The sequence below is a fragment of the Balaenoptera ricei genome, chromosome 14 (genome assembly GCF_028023285.1).
Source record: "Balaenoptera ricei isolate mBalRic1 chromosome 14, mBalRic1.hap2, whole genome shotgun sequence".
Lineage (NCBI taxonomy): Eukaryota > Metazoa > Chordata > Mammalia > Artiodactyla > Balaenopteridae > Balaenoptera > Balaenoptera ricei.
Genome location: NC_082652.1, coordinates 17,835,894 through 17,848,965, shown reverse-complemented (window position 1 = coordinate 17,848,965; position 13,072 = coordinate 17,835,894). Strand labels below are relative to the sequence as shown.

General features: G+C 53.5%; 1 protein-coding gene across 2 annotated transcripts; it reads left to right on the top strand.

Moving 5' to 3' along the window:
- Positions 1-52: 52 nt before the first annotated feature.
- CRYBB3 (crystallin beta B3) lies at positions 53-9,049 on the top strand. 2 transcript variants are annotated; one of them, XM_059895215.1, is made up of 6 exons: positions 53-2,400; positions 3,782-3,876; positions 5,434-5,552; positions 6,930-7,062; positions 7,393-7,535; positions 8,733-9,049. In XM_059895215.1, exons 2-6 carry the CDS (start codon positions 3,802-3,804, stop codon positions 8,896-8,898), a joined length of 636 nt encoding a protein of 211 aa, XP_059751198.1. In that variant the 5' UTR covers positions 53-2,400; positions 3,782-3,801; the 3' UTR covers positions 8,899-9,049. The 2 variants fall into 2 exon arrangements, with proteins under 2 accessions (XP_059751198.1, XP_059751197.1); XM_059895214.1 differs by having other exon boundaries at positions 53-2,411.
- Positions 9,050-13,072: the final 4,023 nt, after the last annotated feature.

The window sequence follows — 13,072 nt, the reverse complement described above, 5'->3', positions numbered from 1 at the left end:
GACGTCAGCGTGTCGGTGTGTGAATGAATGGACTCCCCCATGCATGCATGCCTGTCCCCAGCTGAGTCAGTCTCTCCGCTGTGCCGAGCTGGGGGGCCAGACAGCGGGAGGGCGCAGCAGGGGTCCTGGGAAAGGGGGCCGATGGAGACAAAGCAGGATCTCCATTCGACGTGGGGTTGGGTCCTCCTTCGGCCTCCTCCTGGCTGTGGGGTATCTCTGAACCCTCACGGTTCTGCAGAATGGGGGTGGTGACAGCGATAACAGTGGGCAAAAGTTAAAGGCAGTGGCTCTCAGCTGGGTGGATTGTGTCCCCCGCACGACATCTGGCAATGACAGGAGATGTTGTTTTAGTTATCACAAGGAGGGAAGGGAGGCGCTACCGGCATCTAGTGGGTGGAGGCCAGGGTTGCTGCTCAGCGTTGTACACTGTGCAGGACAGCCCTCCCACCCCATCGCGCAGAATGACCCAGCCCCAAATGGCAATAGGGCCAAGATTGAGAACTCTAGGTTAAAGAAATGTGGCCCAGGAAATCTGGGCGTATAGTAGGTCTTCAGGATCCTAAAGGAACTGTTGGGGGTTGGGGAGTCAGGCCTGATAGGCTGTCGCACCTCTGTCTTCCCCCTTATATCCGCAGCAGGTGGCGGCTGCATCCCAGGTTAAGGGGTTGAGACCAACTCTGCTTTCCATGAGCACCAGCAGGAAGCAGCCTCTTGGTTTGAACTGTCAACAGTAGGCAGGATCCTCAGTGATTAAAAGCTAGAAGGTAACGCTGTGCTGAGTGTTTTGCTTTCGTGATCTCTCAATGGCTCGAGGAGAGAGAAGCTTCTCCATTTACAGATGAGGAGACTGTGATTCTGACCTTCATTCACTCACCCAAGGTCACGCAAGTCCACCTGTTTCCAGAGCCCAGCTGTCACCCACATCTCCAGGGATGCAAGGAGGTTGGGTTTTATGCTGACTTGAGAATGTTAGCTAAAAACAACAACAAAAGAAAACCCTCTTGGTTAACAATTTACCCCTTTGCCCTCATTATTTTATTCATTCAGCAATCATTAAATACAGGTTCCCCTCCACTATCCGAAAGTAGAGCGTTCCTCTGAAACCTTTCCTAAGCCGCAATGGCATAAATTGAAGAAGCGATTACCTGAGGACACATCTTGCTCACAGATGCACAGAAGAAATGGAGATAAAGCACAGATGCTCTCAGACACAGTTCAAAGCTCTGGCCGCTTGACGCTGAGATACTGAGTGTGGTTCCCACGGAAGGCACTTGGTGGCACCACTCGCTGCTTGGGGCTCACCTCGCCACTGTCATGGCTCGTTATAAAATGAACACCGAACGTGATTTTTGTTTTTCACCCTTTTTTTGTAAAAGCAAAAATTCTCTGGATTTCTTTCCGTTAAAAAAACAGGTACTAATGTAGGTCTTTCATAAAAACAAAGTAGCGTAAGGCAAACTTTTGAAAAGCCAGGAAATTCTGTAGCTATCACAGGCAAAATTATACTTTGTTAGGCACACACACAAAATGCATGGATCTTTTTTTTTTAGTCATAAATAAAGGGACTATCATGATCATCTTTATTTCTATTTAGGCTAAGAGCTGGGCCCTGGAGGAGGCCAACCCCTTCTCCTCCTCTCTGCTGTGTGACCCTGGGTGAGTGACTCCACATCTCTGAACTATTTCCCCCTCTATAAGGTGGAGATCATAATTCCTCCCCTAAAGAGGGCTGCGTGAGGATTGAACATACTGCTCATGAAGCTGGCCCAGTGCCATGCACATAGTAGGTCTTCAATAAATGATCACTGTTATTCGTCAATGTATAACGAAATGTATAACGAAAATGAATCTTTGTATAACGAATCTTCTGTATAACGAAAATGAATCTTGGGTCTGTTACCACATCTCGTGGAAATGTTTGGATGGATTTACACCCACCTTGGAGGGTATGTTCAGGGTGATCTGACTTAAAATTTAGGCCACATGGCACATGGGAAAATTGAGAGATTCTGGGACCCCTCACTTTAAGAACTGGAGCCATTCCAAGGATGTCATGCACCCCAATAGGAAGATGGTGGAGCTGAGAAGCCAAAGGAAGGAAGTTGACACTGAGATCTTTACACCCCGATGCCCCCTGCCTGGTGCTTCCGGGCTTCCCACAAAGCTGATGCAGTCCGTCTGCCCCCAGGAAGTCATCAGAGGCCACGGCTGAGGGCCTCCCTGGGCCTGCTATTGGGGTGAAGTGGCCCGCACAGAATCAGGTGGACAGCGCGCTGCCTCAGCAAGCCAGGATGTGCTGGGCTGTCAGAAAACGCCCATAAATAGGACGGTCCCTGCAGAAGCAGACTGAGTCTGCAGACGGCATCGGCCTTTCTCTTCTTCTCAAGGCGACTGCAACAGGTTCATTCTGGGTATGCGGGGAGAGAGAGGCAGGCCCGGACCTTGGTGGTCTCCGGGGGGCGTGCACAGCTGGCCCCCTGCACCAACCGGGGATCCACGTGAGGGCTGGAGCCGAGAGGGAGGACGCAGGGCAGGCACCAAGCCAGCTGGTGTCTGGGGGTGGTGGGCAGGGTCGAGCGCTTGGCTGTGAGCTTAGGGCAGGGGGCCTACAAAGACTGAGCACCGCTGAGGAGGGGGAGTGGGCAAACGGGGGGGGCTGCCACATCTGCTGAGAATCCTTCGTGAGCTGGACCTCCACGAGCTGGACCAGGCCCTGTTTTCTGCTGAGGCTGGACACGGGCAGACAGACAGCCCGCAGGCTACGCATCCCTGGGCCTGTGTCCTGAGTATATGGGCCACGCAGCCCATCTACTTCCAGGAACGTGGGGTGTAGCTGAGGTGCCTTCTGGACCACTGTGGATGTCTGAAATGGGCATGTGTGTGTGCAAGAGAGAGGGGCTGTGTTTGTGCACCAGGTGGGAAGTGACTGTGTACAATGACCACGGGAGCCTGTGTGTGTGTGTGTGTGTGTGTGTGTGTGTGTGCGCATCTGTGCATGTGCTGATAAGCAGGAGAACAGTCCTATGTGTCTGTGTGTGCGGCATCAAGAGAATCCTTCCACGTGACGAATGCAGGCCCAGTGGTGTGTGGCACGTCCCTAGGGATGAAGGGGAGCTGTCTGTCTGTCTGTTTGTGTCTGTGTCTCTTTAAGTGGCTGGAACAAAGTAAGTGCTCCATAAATGCATATGAAATGAATAAGTGAATGCAGAGAAACTGGACTGGAGCCGGTGTCCCAGGACCTGGTCCGGCATCATGCTTTCTCTAGATGTCTGTCTGTCTGTCCATCTCCCACCAGTCTGTGGTCTCCTCTTCCTCTCCATCACCCAGCACAGGGCCAGGCACCAACTGGGTTCTCACAGAATCTTTGGCAAGTGAAGGAGTCAGTGAACAAAAGACTATACTGCTTGGGGTGCAGAGGCAGGAGAGATTCCTGTAGAGGAAACCCCGGCAACGCCCACCCTCTGAGCAGGGTCTGGAGGTGCTGTGTCCGCACAGAGCTCCGGGTGTGGGGGAAGGGCACGCGCTTTGGAGCCCAGTCCCAGCCCCAACTCACTGGGCCTCGGGATTGCCCTCTGTAAAATGGGGATCCTGACTGTCCCGGTGCCTGTGGTCCATAGTGGATGCCAAGGGGATGTTTGCTGAATGACTGAATGACCACATGTAGGTTGTGAGCAATGACCACATCTTGGAGGCAGCCAAGTTCTGTAGCTCAGCCTCGACTCCAATCACGTCAACACCTGGTTTTGCCCAGGTGCACCTGGTGACTCTTTTGCCTTTGAAGCCACAGGTGTTCCTGGGGCGATGGCGGAGCAGCACAGCGCGCCGGAACAGGCTGCCGCCGGCAAGAGCCACGGAGGCCTCGGGGGCGTCTACAAGGTACCGGGCAGGGAGGGGGTCCCGGGGGCTCTGGGCCCAGGGCTGCTCTTGGTCCTCGGGGTCAGCCTCCTGGCCAGGCAGCCTCTCTCCAGAAAGGAGCCGCAGCCCTTCCGGCCAGCATGGACCACGAGCACATCTCCCCGGCCTGCGATAAATTCGCTTCATGGTTCTGCCCCATCTTTCCTCTTCTGTGTCCTTGTCTGCAAAATGGAACTGGTCACGCGCACCCTGCCAGTCTCAATGCGGGTTTCGGGAGACACGGCGCTGACTCTCCTGCCTGACCTTGGTCCGGTCCCTGGCCCTCTCTGGAACTCAACAGCCCCATCTTTAAAATGGGGATGGTACCCACACTTCTCAGTGTGAGAGCTCAATGCATGTGCCATTACCATGTCCAGCTAACGGAGGAATCTGAGAGCTGGGATTTGTTGGCTCTGTCATTTTTTTTTTTTTTTTTTTTTTTTTTTAGTTTTTGGCCGTGCTGCGTGGCATGTGGGATCTTAGTTCCTTGACCAGGGATCGAACCCGCGCCCCCTGCATTGGAAGCGCGGAGTCTTAACCACTGGACCGCCAGGGAAGTCCCGGCTCTGTCCTTTCAAAGCTATCCCGGGGGCTTTAATTTGAGATGGGGTCCGGGAATGAATTGACTAAGGAGATAACTGGGAGCTTTAACCAGAAGGGTGCACACCGGGAGGGGAAGAGCAGCAAAGAGGCCTGCCTGGCTCTGGGCCTGGTTCGTGGGTGAATCAGCCTTGCCCTGTGGACACCCAGCTTTCCCCTGGGGAGAGCTGCCCAGAGGCAGCCGCCCACCAGAGACGAGGGTATCACTGCCGGCCCTTCCTGGCTCCTTTTGGCATTTGGCTTTCCCCTGACCACGCCAGTGCTCGGGAGAAAAGAGCCAGCTGGCTTATTGAATCCATGCCTCCACTTAACTTGCTGCCGCAAGGACGCTTTCTGAGCCTCCCTTGACCCTTGTATAAAATGACCAGAGCCAATGTTCCCCAGGGACCTGCTACAAAGACAGTTTGTGCTTCTAGGCGGGTGAAAGAGGCAAAACCTTCCTCTGCCTTTGCAACCACTTCCTCTGGGATATAGGGACAGGTGAAGGTCAACTGTTGCAAACTGGAGTTTTATTTGTCCTGAGCAAGACTTTTTAAATGGAGAAATTTCACATTAAGGAAATTACAGATTTCTGGCTTCTCTTGAAAAGCTTAGAAGGGGGCCCACAGTCCCTCCTAACCACAGCGGCTTCATTTCCCTACACTTATCCCTCTGGTTATTTTGGTCATTTTGCTTTACTTGATTTTGCACTGCCTCCGGCCAGATACCAGAATTGCAGTCCCTGGATTAATGGGGGGTTCCTGGAGGTGTTCCCCTCCATGGCCACCAGGGGGCAGGGCAGACCTGTGGCGGTGCTGGCTTCAGGCCTGTACCAGGCAGAGCTGAGGGAGCGAGCGGATGGCAGTACCTCCCTCCAAGGCCCTAAAGAGGACCTGGCAGGACACAGGCTGGGGCTGGGAACCCTGCCCCGGTGGGACGCTCAGGAGGCTGCCGTTCCAGGTGATCGTGTACGAAATGGAGAACTTCCAGGGCAAGCGGTGCGAGCTCTCGGCCGAGTGCCCCAACCTGACAGAAAGCCTGCTGGAGAAGGTGGGCTCCATCCAAGTGGAGTCGGGGCCGTGAGTACCTGCACCCCGAGCCCCTCCTCACAGCCCTGAGCCCTCTGGAAGTCGGGAGGTCCAGGATCAAGCTCTAGATCTGCTGTGGAGCCTTAGGCAACTCCCTTCCCATCTCTGGCCTCAGTTTTCCCACCTGTAAGATAAGAACATTGAACTGTGATTTTCTTGGAATCCTTCTAACTCTCCATCTCTGAGGTCAGTAGCAGGGCGCTGTGGAGAGAGAACAGAGGAAGGCACCCAGCACCTAGCTCAGTGCCTACTAGTGGGATTTAATAGTTTTAATAGTTTTAATAATGATGATAATATCTAAATTTTAATGTGCTTTATATCACTGAATCCCTCTTGACAGATGAAGAAACTGAGGCCAAAGTGGTCACGTGTCCTGTCCACGTCCACGTGGCAAACAGGAGTCCCAGCTGGACCCTGAATTCTTCAGGTGGAAAGTCCAGGCTCTGGTACTACCCACTTGGGTGATCCTGGGCAAGGTGCTTCACCCTCTTGGCCTCTGTTTTCTCATCTGTCAAATGGGATAATAAGGGTACATACTTCAGAGAGAGTTTTTGTGAAAACGAATGGAAGGATGCACATAAATAATTAAAATATAATAGTCATAATAGCACTAACAATATAATAGTAAGAAGAAGAAAAATAAGAGGAGGAGGGGGAGGGGCAGGAGGAGGAGGAAGAGAAGGAGGAGAAGGAGGAGATGTCTATGGAATACTTACTGTGTGCCAGACATTGCATTTAAAATGTTTCTGAGAGACTTCCCTGGTGGTGCAGTGATTAAGAATCCGCCTGCCAATGCAGGGGACACGGGTTCGATCTCTGGTCTGGGAGGATCCCACATGCCGCGGAGCAACTAAGCCCGTGAGCCACAACTACCAAGCCTGCTCTCTAGAGCCTGTGAGCCACAACTATGGAGCCCGTGCTCCTAGAGCCCTTTCTCCGCAACAAGAGAAGCCACTGCAGTGAGAAGCCCACACACCGCAGTGAAGAGTAGCCCCCGCTCGCCGCAACTAGAGAAAGCCCGCACGCAGCAACGAAGACCCAACGTAGCCAAAAAAAAAAAAAAAAAGTAAATAAATAAAAATAAAATAAAGAATAAAATAAAATGTTTCTGAGCAGCCTACACAGAGGCTGCACATAAAATAGATTCTCAGTACTCTTCCCCAGGATGGTTTTCTGACTCAGAGTCTCAACTCCCAGTATGTTCTAGCAGCTCCCTCAATACCAGGACCAGGGGTCAGTAGAGGGAAGGAAGGAAGGTTGGAGGGAAGGTGCAAGGTCAGAAGTCAGCAGCTCTTGGGCACCCCCCTCACTAGTGCTGGGTCCTCCCCGAGGGCAGCAGAGGTGACCCAGGCCTCTTTCCTCCCGCAGGTGGCTGGCATTTGAGCGCAGGGCCTTCCGCGGGGAGCAGTATGTGCTGGAGAAGGGGGATTATCCTCGCTGGGACGCGTGGTCCAACAGCCACCGCAGTGACAGCCTCCTGTCCCTCCGGCCTCTGCAAATCGTGAGTACAGTGCCCAGAAGCAGGACATGCCTGGAGCTCATGCGGCAAGCTCCTTTCACGAGCTCAGCCGAGGGCTTGGCTGGCATTCTACATGAATAATTCTGATCTCCTGCCACCCTCTCTGTGCCTCGGTGTCCCTATCTGCTAAATGACGGAGTTTTTAACCAGACCTGAAAGGCCCCTCTTGGTCTCACGGCTCCCTGGCTCTAAAATTCCTAAGGAGACCAGCTCTGGGGGTGGGTGTTATTTGACTTAATTCTTTCCTGGAGCCTCCCTGCCCCCTGTTCTGGGCATGGGAGCAGCCGGTTCACCCCGTGGTCTTGCCCCCAGGATGGTCCGGATCACAAGCTGCATCTCTTTGAGAACCCAGCTTTCGGCGGCCGCAAGATGGAGATAGTGGACGATGACGTGCCCAGCCTCTGGGCTCACGGCTTCCAGGACCGTGTGGCGAGCGTCCGGGCCATCAACGGGACGTAAGGGACCTGATCCCACTCTTGCCCCTGCCCTGTCCTCCAGTTAGCATGCCTCTGGCTCCACACAGAATCTTTGTTCACAATTGCCTACACAGCTGACGTTTCCTGCTCCTTCAGGTCTGGAGGCCCTTCACTCAAGTCAGTGCGTCGACACCAACCTTGCTCAAAGCCCCATTCAAGATCTCCCATGATGCGAATGTCCAATTGCTTGCATTCCTGTACCGTTGGATATCCAGGAAGCCTTGACTTACAGACAGTTTTATCTTTTTTTTTTAACCAAGTGAAATCTGTCCCCCTTACCTGTCTCCATCAAAGTCTTCACTCCTTTTCTGAACATCCCTAGGCCCTTGAACTCAGATATTTTTTTCCTTTTCACAATCCTTGTCCTTACCAGGGAACCCAGCCTGTATGTGGGTGTGGCTTGAGTAGTACATAGGAGAGCAGGTTCATCACCGCCCTCCTTGTAGGCTTGATGTCTCTGTTAATGCAATCTTAGGATCACCATCCCTTTGTCCAGCTGACTGTATCTCACTTGCAGGCTTGTGATCTGGGGTTGGGCCTTGAAAGGTGCCACCTCTACCTGATAATAATGTGTTCAACAACTTTTTACTAAGTTATCACCTATGGTCAGGGTATGGGGGCAACAAGAACTATACAATTCCTCCCTCAAGAATTTCACAGTCTTATAGGGAGACAGACAAGGAAATAGTATTCACAATTCGTTGTGATCAGAATTGTGATGGGGGATGTACAGGGGCTCTGAGGGTCCTGATGAGGCACTTGATTCAGCCTGGGGGTGTCAGGAAGGGCTTTCTGGAGGAGGAGATATCTGAATTGATATGTAAAGGATACTAATGAAAGAGGAGATGAAATAAGGTTGAGGCAAGGACAAGCATTCCAGGCAGAAGGAACAGCATGTGTAAAGGCTCAGAGACAGGCGGGTTCAGGGAGAATAGAATAAGACAGGCTGGAGTGTGGGGTATAAAGAGGGAATGAGAGATGAGGCTAGAGATGCTGCGTGAAGAATCCTGTGGGCAGGACTAGGAGTTTGACTTCATCCCGGGGGCACTGGGGAGCCAGGGAGGGATTTAGGCAGGTGGAGAGCATGATCAAACGCTGGTTTCAAAAGACTCCGTCCGGCTGGAGGCAAGAGATTGGACACTGACCATCCTCACCCCGACCTTGGTCTCCCTGCAGGTGGGTTGGTTACGAGTTCCCCGGCTACCGCGGCCGCCAGTACGTGTTTGAGCGGGGTGAGTACCGCCACTGGAACGAGTGGGACGCCAACCAGCCACAGCTGCAGTCTGTGCGCCGCATCCGCGACCAGAAGTGGCACAAGCGGGGCTGCTTCCTCAGCAGCTGAAGGGCGCCCAGGACCCAGTGGCCCAGGCCCGCCCTGGGGGGCAGCAAGGGCAAGAAGAGGCGGCTCCAGCGCCGGGGTGAGGGCCTGTCTGGCCACCCTCCCCCAGAATCTGCTCAATAAAGCCTGGGGCCGGTCCCCCACCTGCCATGTTCCTCCGTGTCACTTTTTGAGGGGGCCGGGCCCCAGGTAGAGCCCAGGGGAGGGGCAGGATGAAGGAGGCTGGGGCTTGAGGGTTCTGAGAGCCCCAAGGGAGGGCCATGAGCTGTTCTCCCACTCGAGGCTCTGGTCCTTATCAGGCAGAACCACATGTGCATCCTGCCCTGATTTTGTGTCTGTCTGTCTGTGTCTCCATCTGTCAGTCCGTCCATCCATCCATCCTTCTAGTCTTCCTTCCATATTTCTATGTTTTCTTCTGTCCATTGATTTATCCATCCCTCCTTCTACCCACCCATCTTTCTACCCATTCTTTCAATTCTTCCTCCTATCCTCCCATCAACCCATCCATCCATCCCTCCATCCATCCATCTTACGTCCCTCCCTCCATCCACCCATCCCTCCATCCCTCCCTCCCTCCCTCCATCCACCCATCCATCCATCCACCCATCCATCCACCCACCCACCCATCCATCCATCCATCCATCCATCCACCCGTCTGTCCGTCCGTCCGTCCATCCATCCATCCATCCCTCCATCCATCCATCCATCTTACGTCCCTCCCTCCATCCACCCATCCCTCCATCCCTCCATCTACCCATCCATCCCTCCCATCCATCCATCCTTGCCTCAATCCTTTCACCCATTAATCCATCCATCCTTCCTTTCTCCCATCCACCTGTCCATCATTCCCCCTCCATCTCTCTGTCAGTCTCTATTTTCACTAACTTATTCAACAAATTCCAGGCCCTGTTCAAGGCCTGAGGTCACAGCAGTGAACAAAGCAAAGTCCCACCCACACAGAGCTCACCTTCTATGAGAGAGACAGAACATAAATGAACAGGTAAAGTTTGAATATAATGCCAGGAGGTGGGAAGGGCTAAGGACAAGGAAGCAGGATACAAGGATGCAGAGTGATGGGATCGCGGTCAGAGAACCCTGAGGAGGTGACATTTGAGCTCAGACCTGAATGACCCATGAGAACATTGCAGGCGGAGGAAGACCAGGCTTGAAGGTCATAGGCTGGAGTGTGGCTGAGTGATAGAGACACAGCAAGGAGGGTTAAGTAAGACATGGGGAGGGGGTCAGAGAGGGCGTACGGTCGGCATTTAGGACTCCACAGACTCTGGGAAACTTTGACTCTTCTCCGGGGGGCGGGAGCCACGGAGAGTTTGAACGAGGCGAGACATCGTCTGTCTTTGGGTTTAATAGGAGAGCTCTGGCTGTGGCACAGAGCAGAGACGGTGGGACCAAGGGGGGGAAGCAGGGAGACCGGTTGGGAGGCTCCTGCAGAGATCCGGGTGAGCCGTGATGATACGGTGCCCCCGACCCGCTCTCTTCCACGCATCAGTGACTGTCCCCCTGCCCAGAGATCTTCTGCAGCCTCGGCTCAAGGGCTGAGCCCCCATCCCACCCGCCACCCCTGACCATCACTGCTCTGAGCCTCAGTGGCTTCCTACGGCCCAAGGCGGGACACCGTGGCCGCGCATGTGAGTCTCCTCTGCCGCCCGCTCTCCGCCCCCCTCCCCGCCATGGGAATAGGAGGGACTGTCCCGTCTGACAGTCAGGCGACAGCTGGCCTCCCGGGACCACCCCTCCCACCTCCAGGAGCCAATTCCGACCTTGCTCCCCTGTTGCCCCTGCAGCCCGTCCCAGCCTCCTGCAGCCTCCCCACGGCTAAAGGCCGCTGGTATGGGGGAGGCCGGGGGGGCCCCAGGAAGACATTAAAAAAAAATGGGGCGATTTTCAGTTACTTCAGCCTGTGTGCTTAAAAAAATATGCACAGCTGAGAAATCACCTCGAATTATTCTTACATTGGTGTGTAGGGGAGAGCTGGGGTGGGTGAGGGCACCCAGCAAGGAGGCAGGTGGAAGGCAGGGGTTGACTCCCTGGAAGTGGGGATGGCAGCACCTACCCTTCGTCACCCCTTCCTCCCACCAGCACCCACTCCTTCCTCCCTCTCACAGAGAGAGGCCTTGTTATGCTTTATCCATCAGTGCTTACTGAACAACAGACCCAGTGCTAGGGCTTTTTATTCATCATCATCTCGTTGAATCCTAACGAAGACCTTGGAAGGCACAGTTATTAATCCTATTTAACAGATGAGGAAACTGAGGCTCAGAGAGGCCGTATCACCTTCCCAGGGCCACACAGACAGGAAGTGGTAGAGCCGAGGTTTGAACCCTGTATTTTGATGCTAGAACATCTGTTTCTGAGCCCTGCACACTCTGATGTATCCATCAGGGGCAGAGAGACATCACAGAAAAGGAAACAACAGCAGTTGCCACAGCAACAATTTTAACAAGGATAATAGTAGCCACTGCTCTCCAGCCCCTACTGTCACCGAGCCCACTACTGCTTTATAGAATCAGCTCTCATCTGTGATGGGTGATAATGACCTCCATTTGCAGAGAGGGATACTGAAGCCCAGGGTGCTGAAGTAAATTGTCCCAAGTGCCACCACATTTAAGTGGTGGGACCAGAACTCAAGTTCATGTCCATCTCCAAAGCTCAGGTCGCCCTGCCCACCAGCTGTTGATGCTGTAGTTGAAGCCTTCTCTGCTGCTGCAGCTGCTGTCTGTGAAGGTGGCTGCTGTTTTATTGAGCACCTGCTGTGTTCTAGGTTTGGGGCAAGAGGTGTCCATGCCTGGTCTCAGTTTACACCAGGAAGGCCCCTGGCAGGCTCCAGGGTCATGGGTCAGTGGAGGCAAGGAAGCCAACGCAGTACTGGGGACAGTGCCCCCTCCCTCCCTCCCTCGGGCCAGACTTGGTCCCAGGCACTGCAGCTGGGTTAACTCTAGACGTGGGGTTCAGCTGGACCCCCATATTCAGGACAGACCCTGTCCAAAGCCTTAAACCCATAATAACCATCTGTGTCAAGGAGAGCTTGCTCTCTGCAAGTATTCCCATGCATTATCCCATTCAACCCCACTAAAGGCCTCGGAAGCACAGAGAGGGGCAGCCGACTCTGAAGGTCACACAGCCAGGGAGCAGCAGAGCTGAGATTTGACCCCAGGCCTACATCACCCCAAAAGGCTGCTCTTAACTCCAACCTAGACTTAAATTCCATCTAACACAGGGGCAGAGCCTGAGAGGGACAGTGAAGCAAGGGCATCCCTCAGTGACAAAAGGTCAAGGTTCAGGGCCAGGAAGTCACTTTACTTAATTGAGAGGCTTTGTAGACTGATGGTTAGAGGCAGTACGCCTGAGATGGGCTTTTTTTTTTTTTAACATCTTTATTGGAGTATAATTGCTTTACAATGGTGTGTTAGTTTCTGCTTTATAACAAAGTGAATCAGCTATACATATACATATATCCCCATATCTCTTCCCTCTTGCATCTCCCTCTGAGATGGGCTTTTGATACATATCACCCAGGTTTCTTTCCAGGCTCCACCACGTACTGTGTGCCTTTGGGCAAGTCACTTAACCTCTCTGTGCCTCCGTCACCTCGTCTGTAACATGAAGTTAATAACACTATCTATCTAGGTTGTTTTGAGTATTAGCGTAAGATTAATTGGCAGAAAGGGATGAGAACAACAGATAAAGTGTGGGCTCTAGAAATATTCATCCTCCTCCTCCTCATCATTAAAAATGATGACCCTAGATATGGGCTCCGTGGCTGTATGAAGCAGAGAGACTTGCCAGTTACTCAGTAATGGGGGGTCATCCTAAGGATGCCAGAGCAAGCAAGAAAATAAGGAACCTAGGCTCCGTGGCCAGGCTTGGGGAGTCCAAGCTGTGACAAGGCTTCATGGGGAGAATGGGACCCGGGGGTGAGCAGGGCTCATGGAGACAGGACTGCAGCCCAAGGACTCCTGGGAGCCGGGCGGCGGACTCTGTGGGCATCCTCCTAGGGGTCCACCATTAGCGAGCCTCAGCAAATGCATCCCCCCCACCTGCTTCTCCTGGGGTCCTCCTGCCACTTCCTGCTGCCAGCTGCCCCCTCTCCCCAGCCTTCACCCTGGATGTCTTTTATCTGCCCCTGGATGGTAGCAGATGCTATGTATTTTCCCATACC

Coding starts and splice junctions, on each gene's coding strand:
- CRYBB3 (XM_059895215.1), top strand. CDS start 3,802: ATGGCGGAGCAGCACAGCGCGCCGGAACAGGCTGCCGCCGGCAAGAGC. Junction 7,063..7,392: donor CCCTCCGGCCTCTGCAAATC/GTGAGTACAGTG, acceptor TCTTGCCCCCAG/GATGGTCCGGATCACAAGCT. Junction 7,536..8,732: donor GTCCGGGCCATCAACGGGAC/GTAAGGGACCTG, acceptor GTCTCCCTGCAG/GTGGGTTGGTTACGAGTTCC.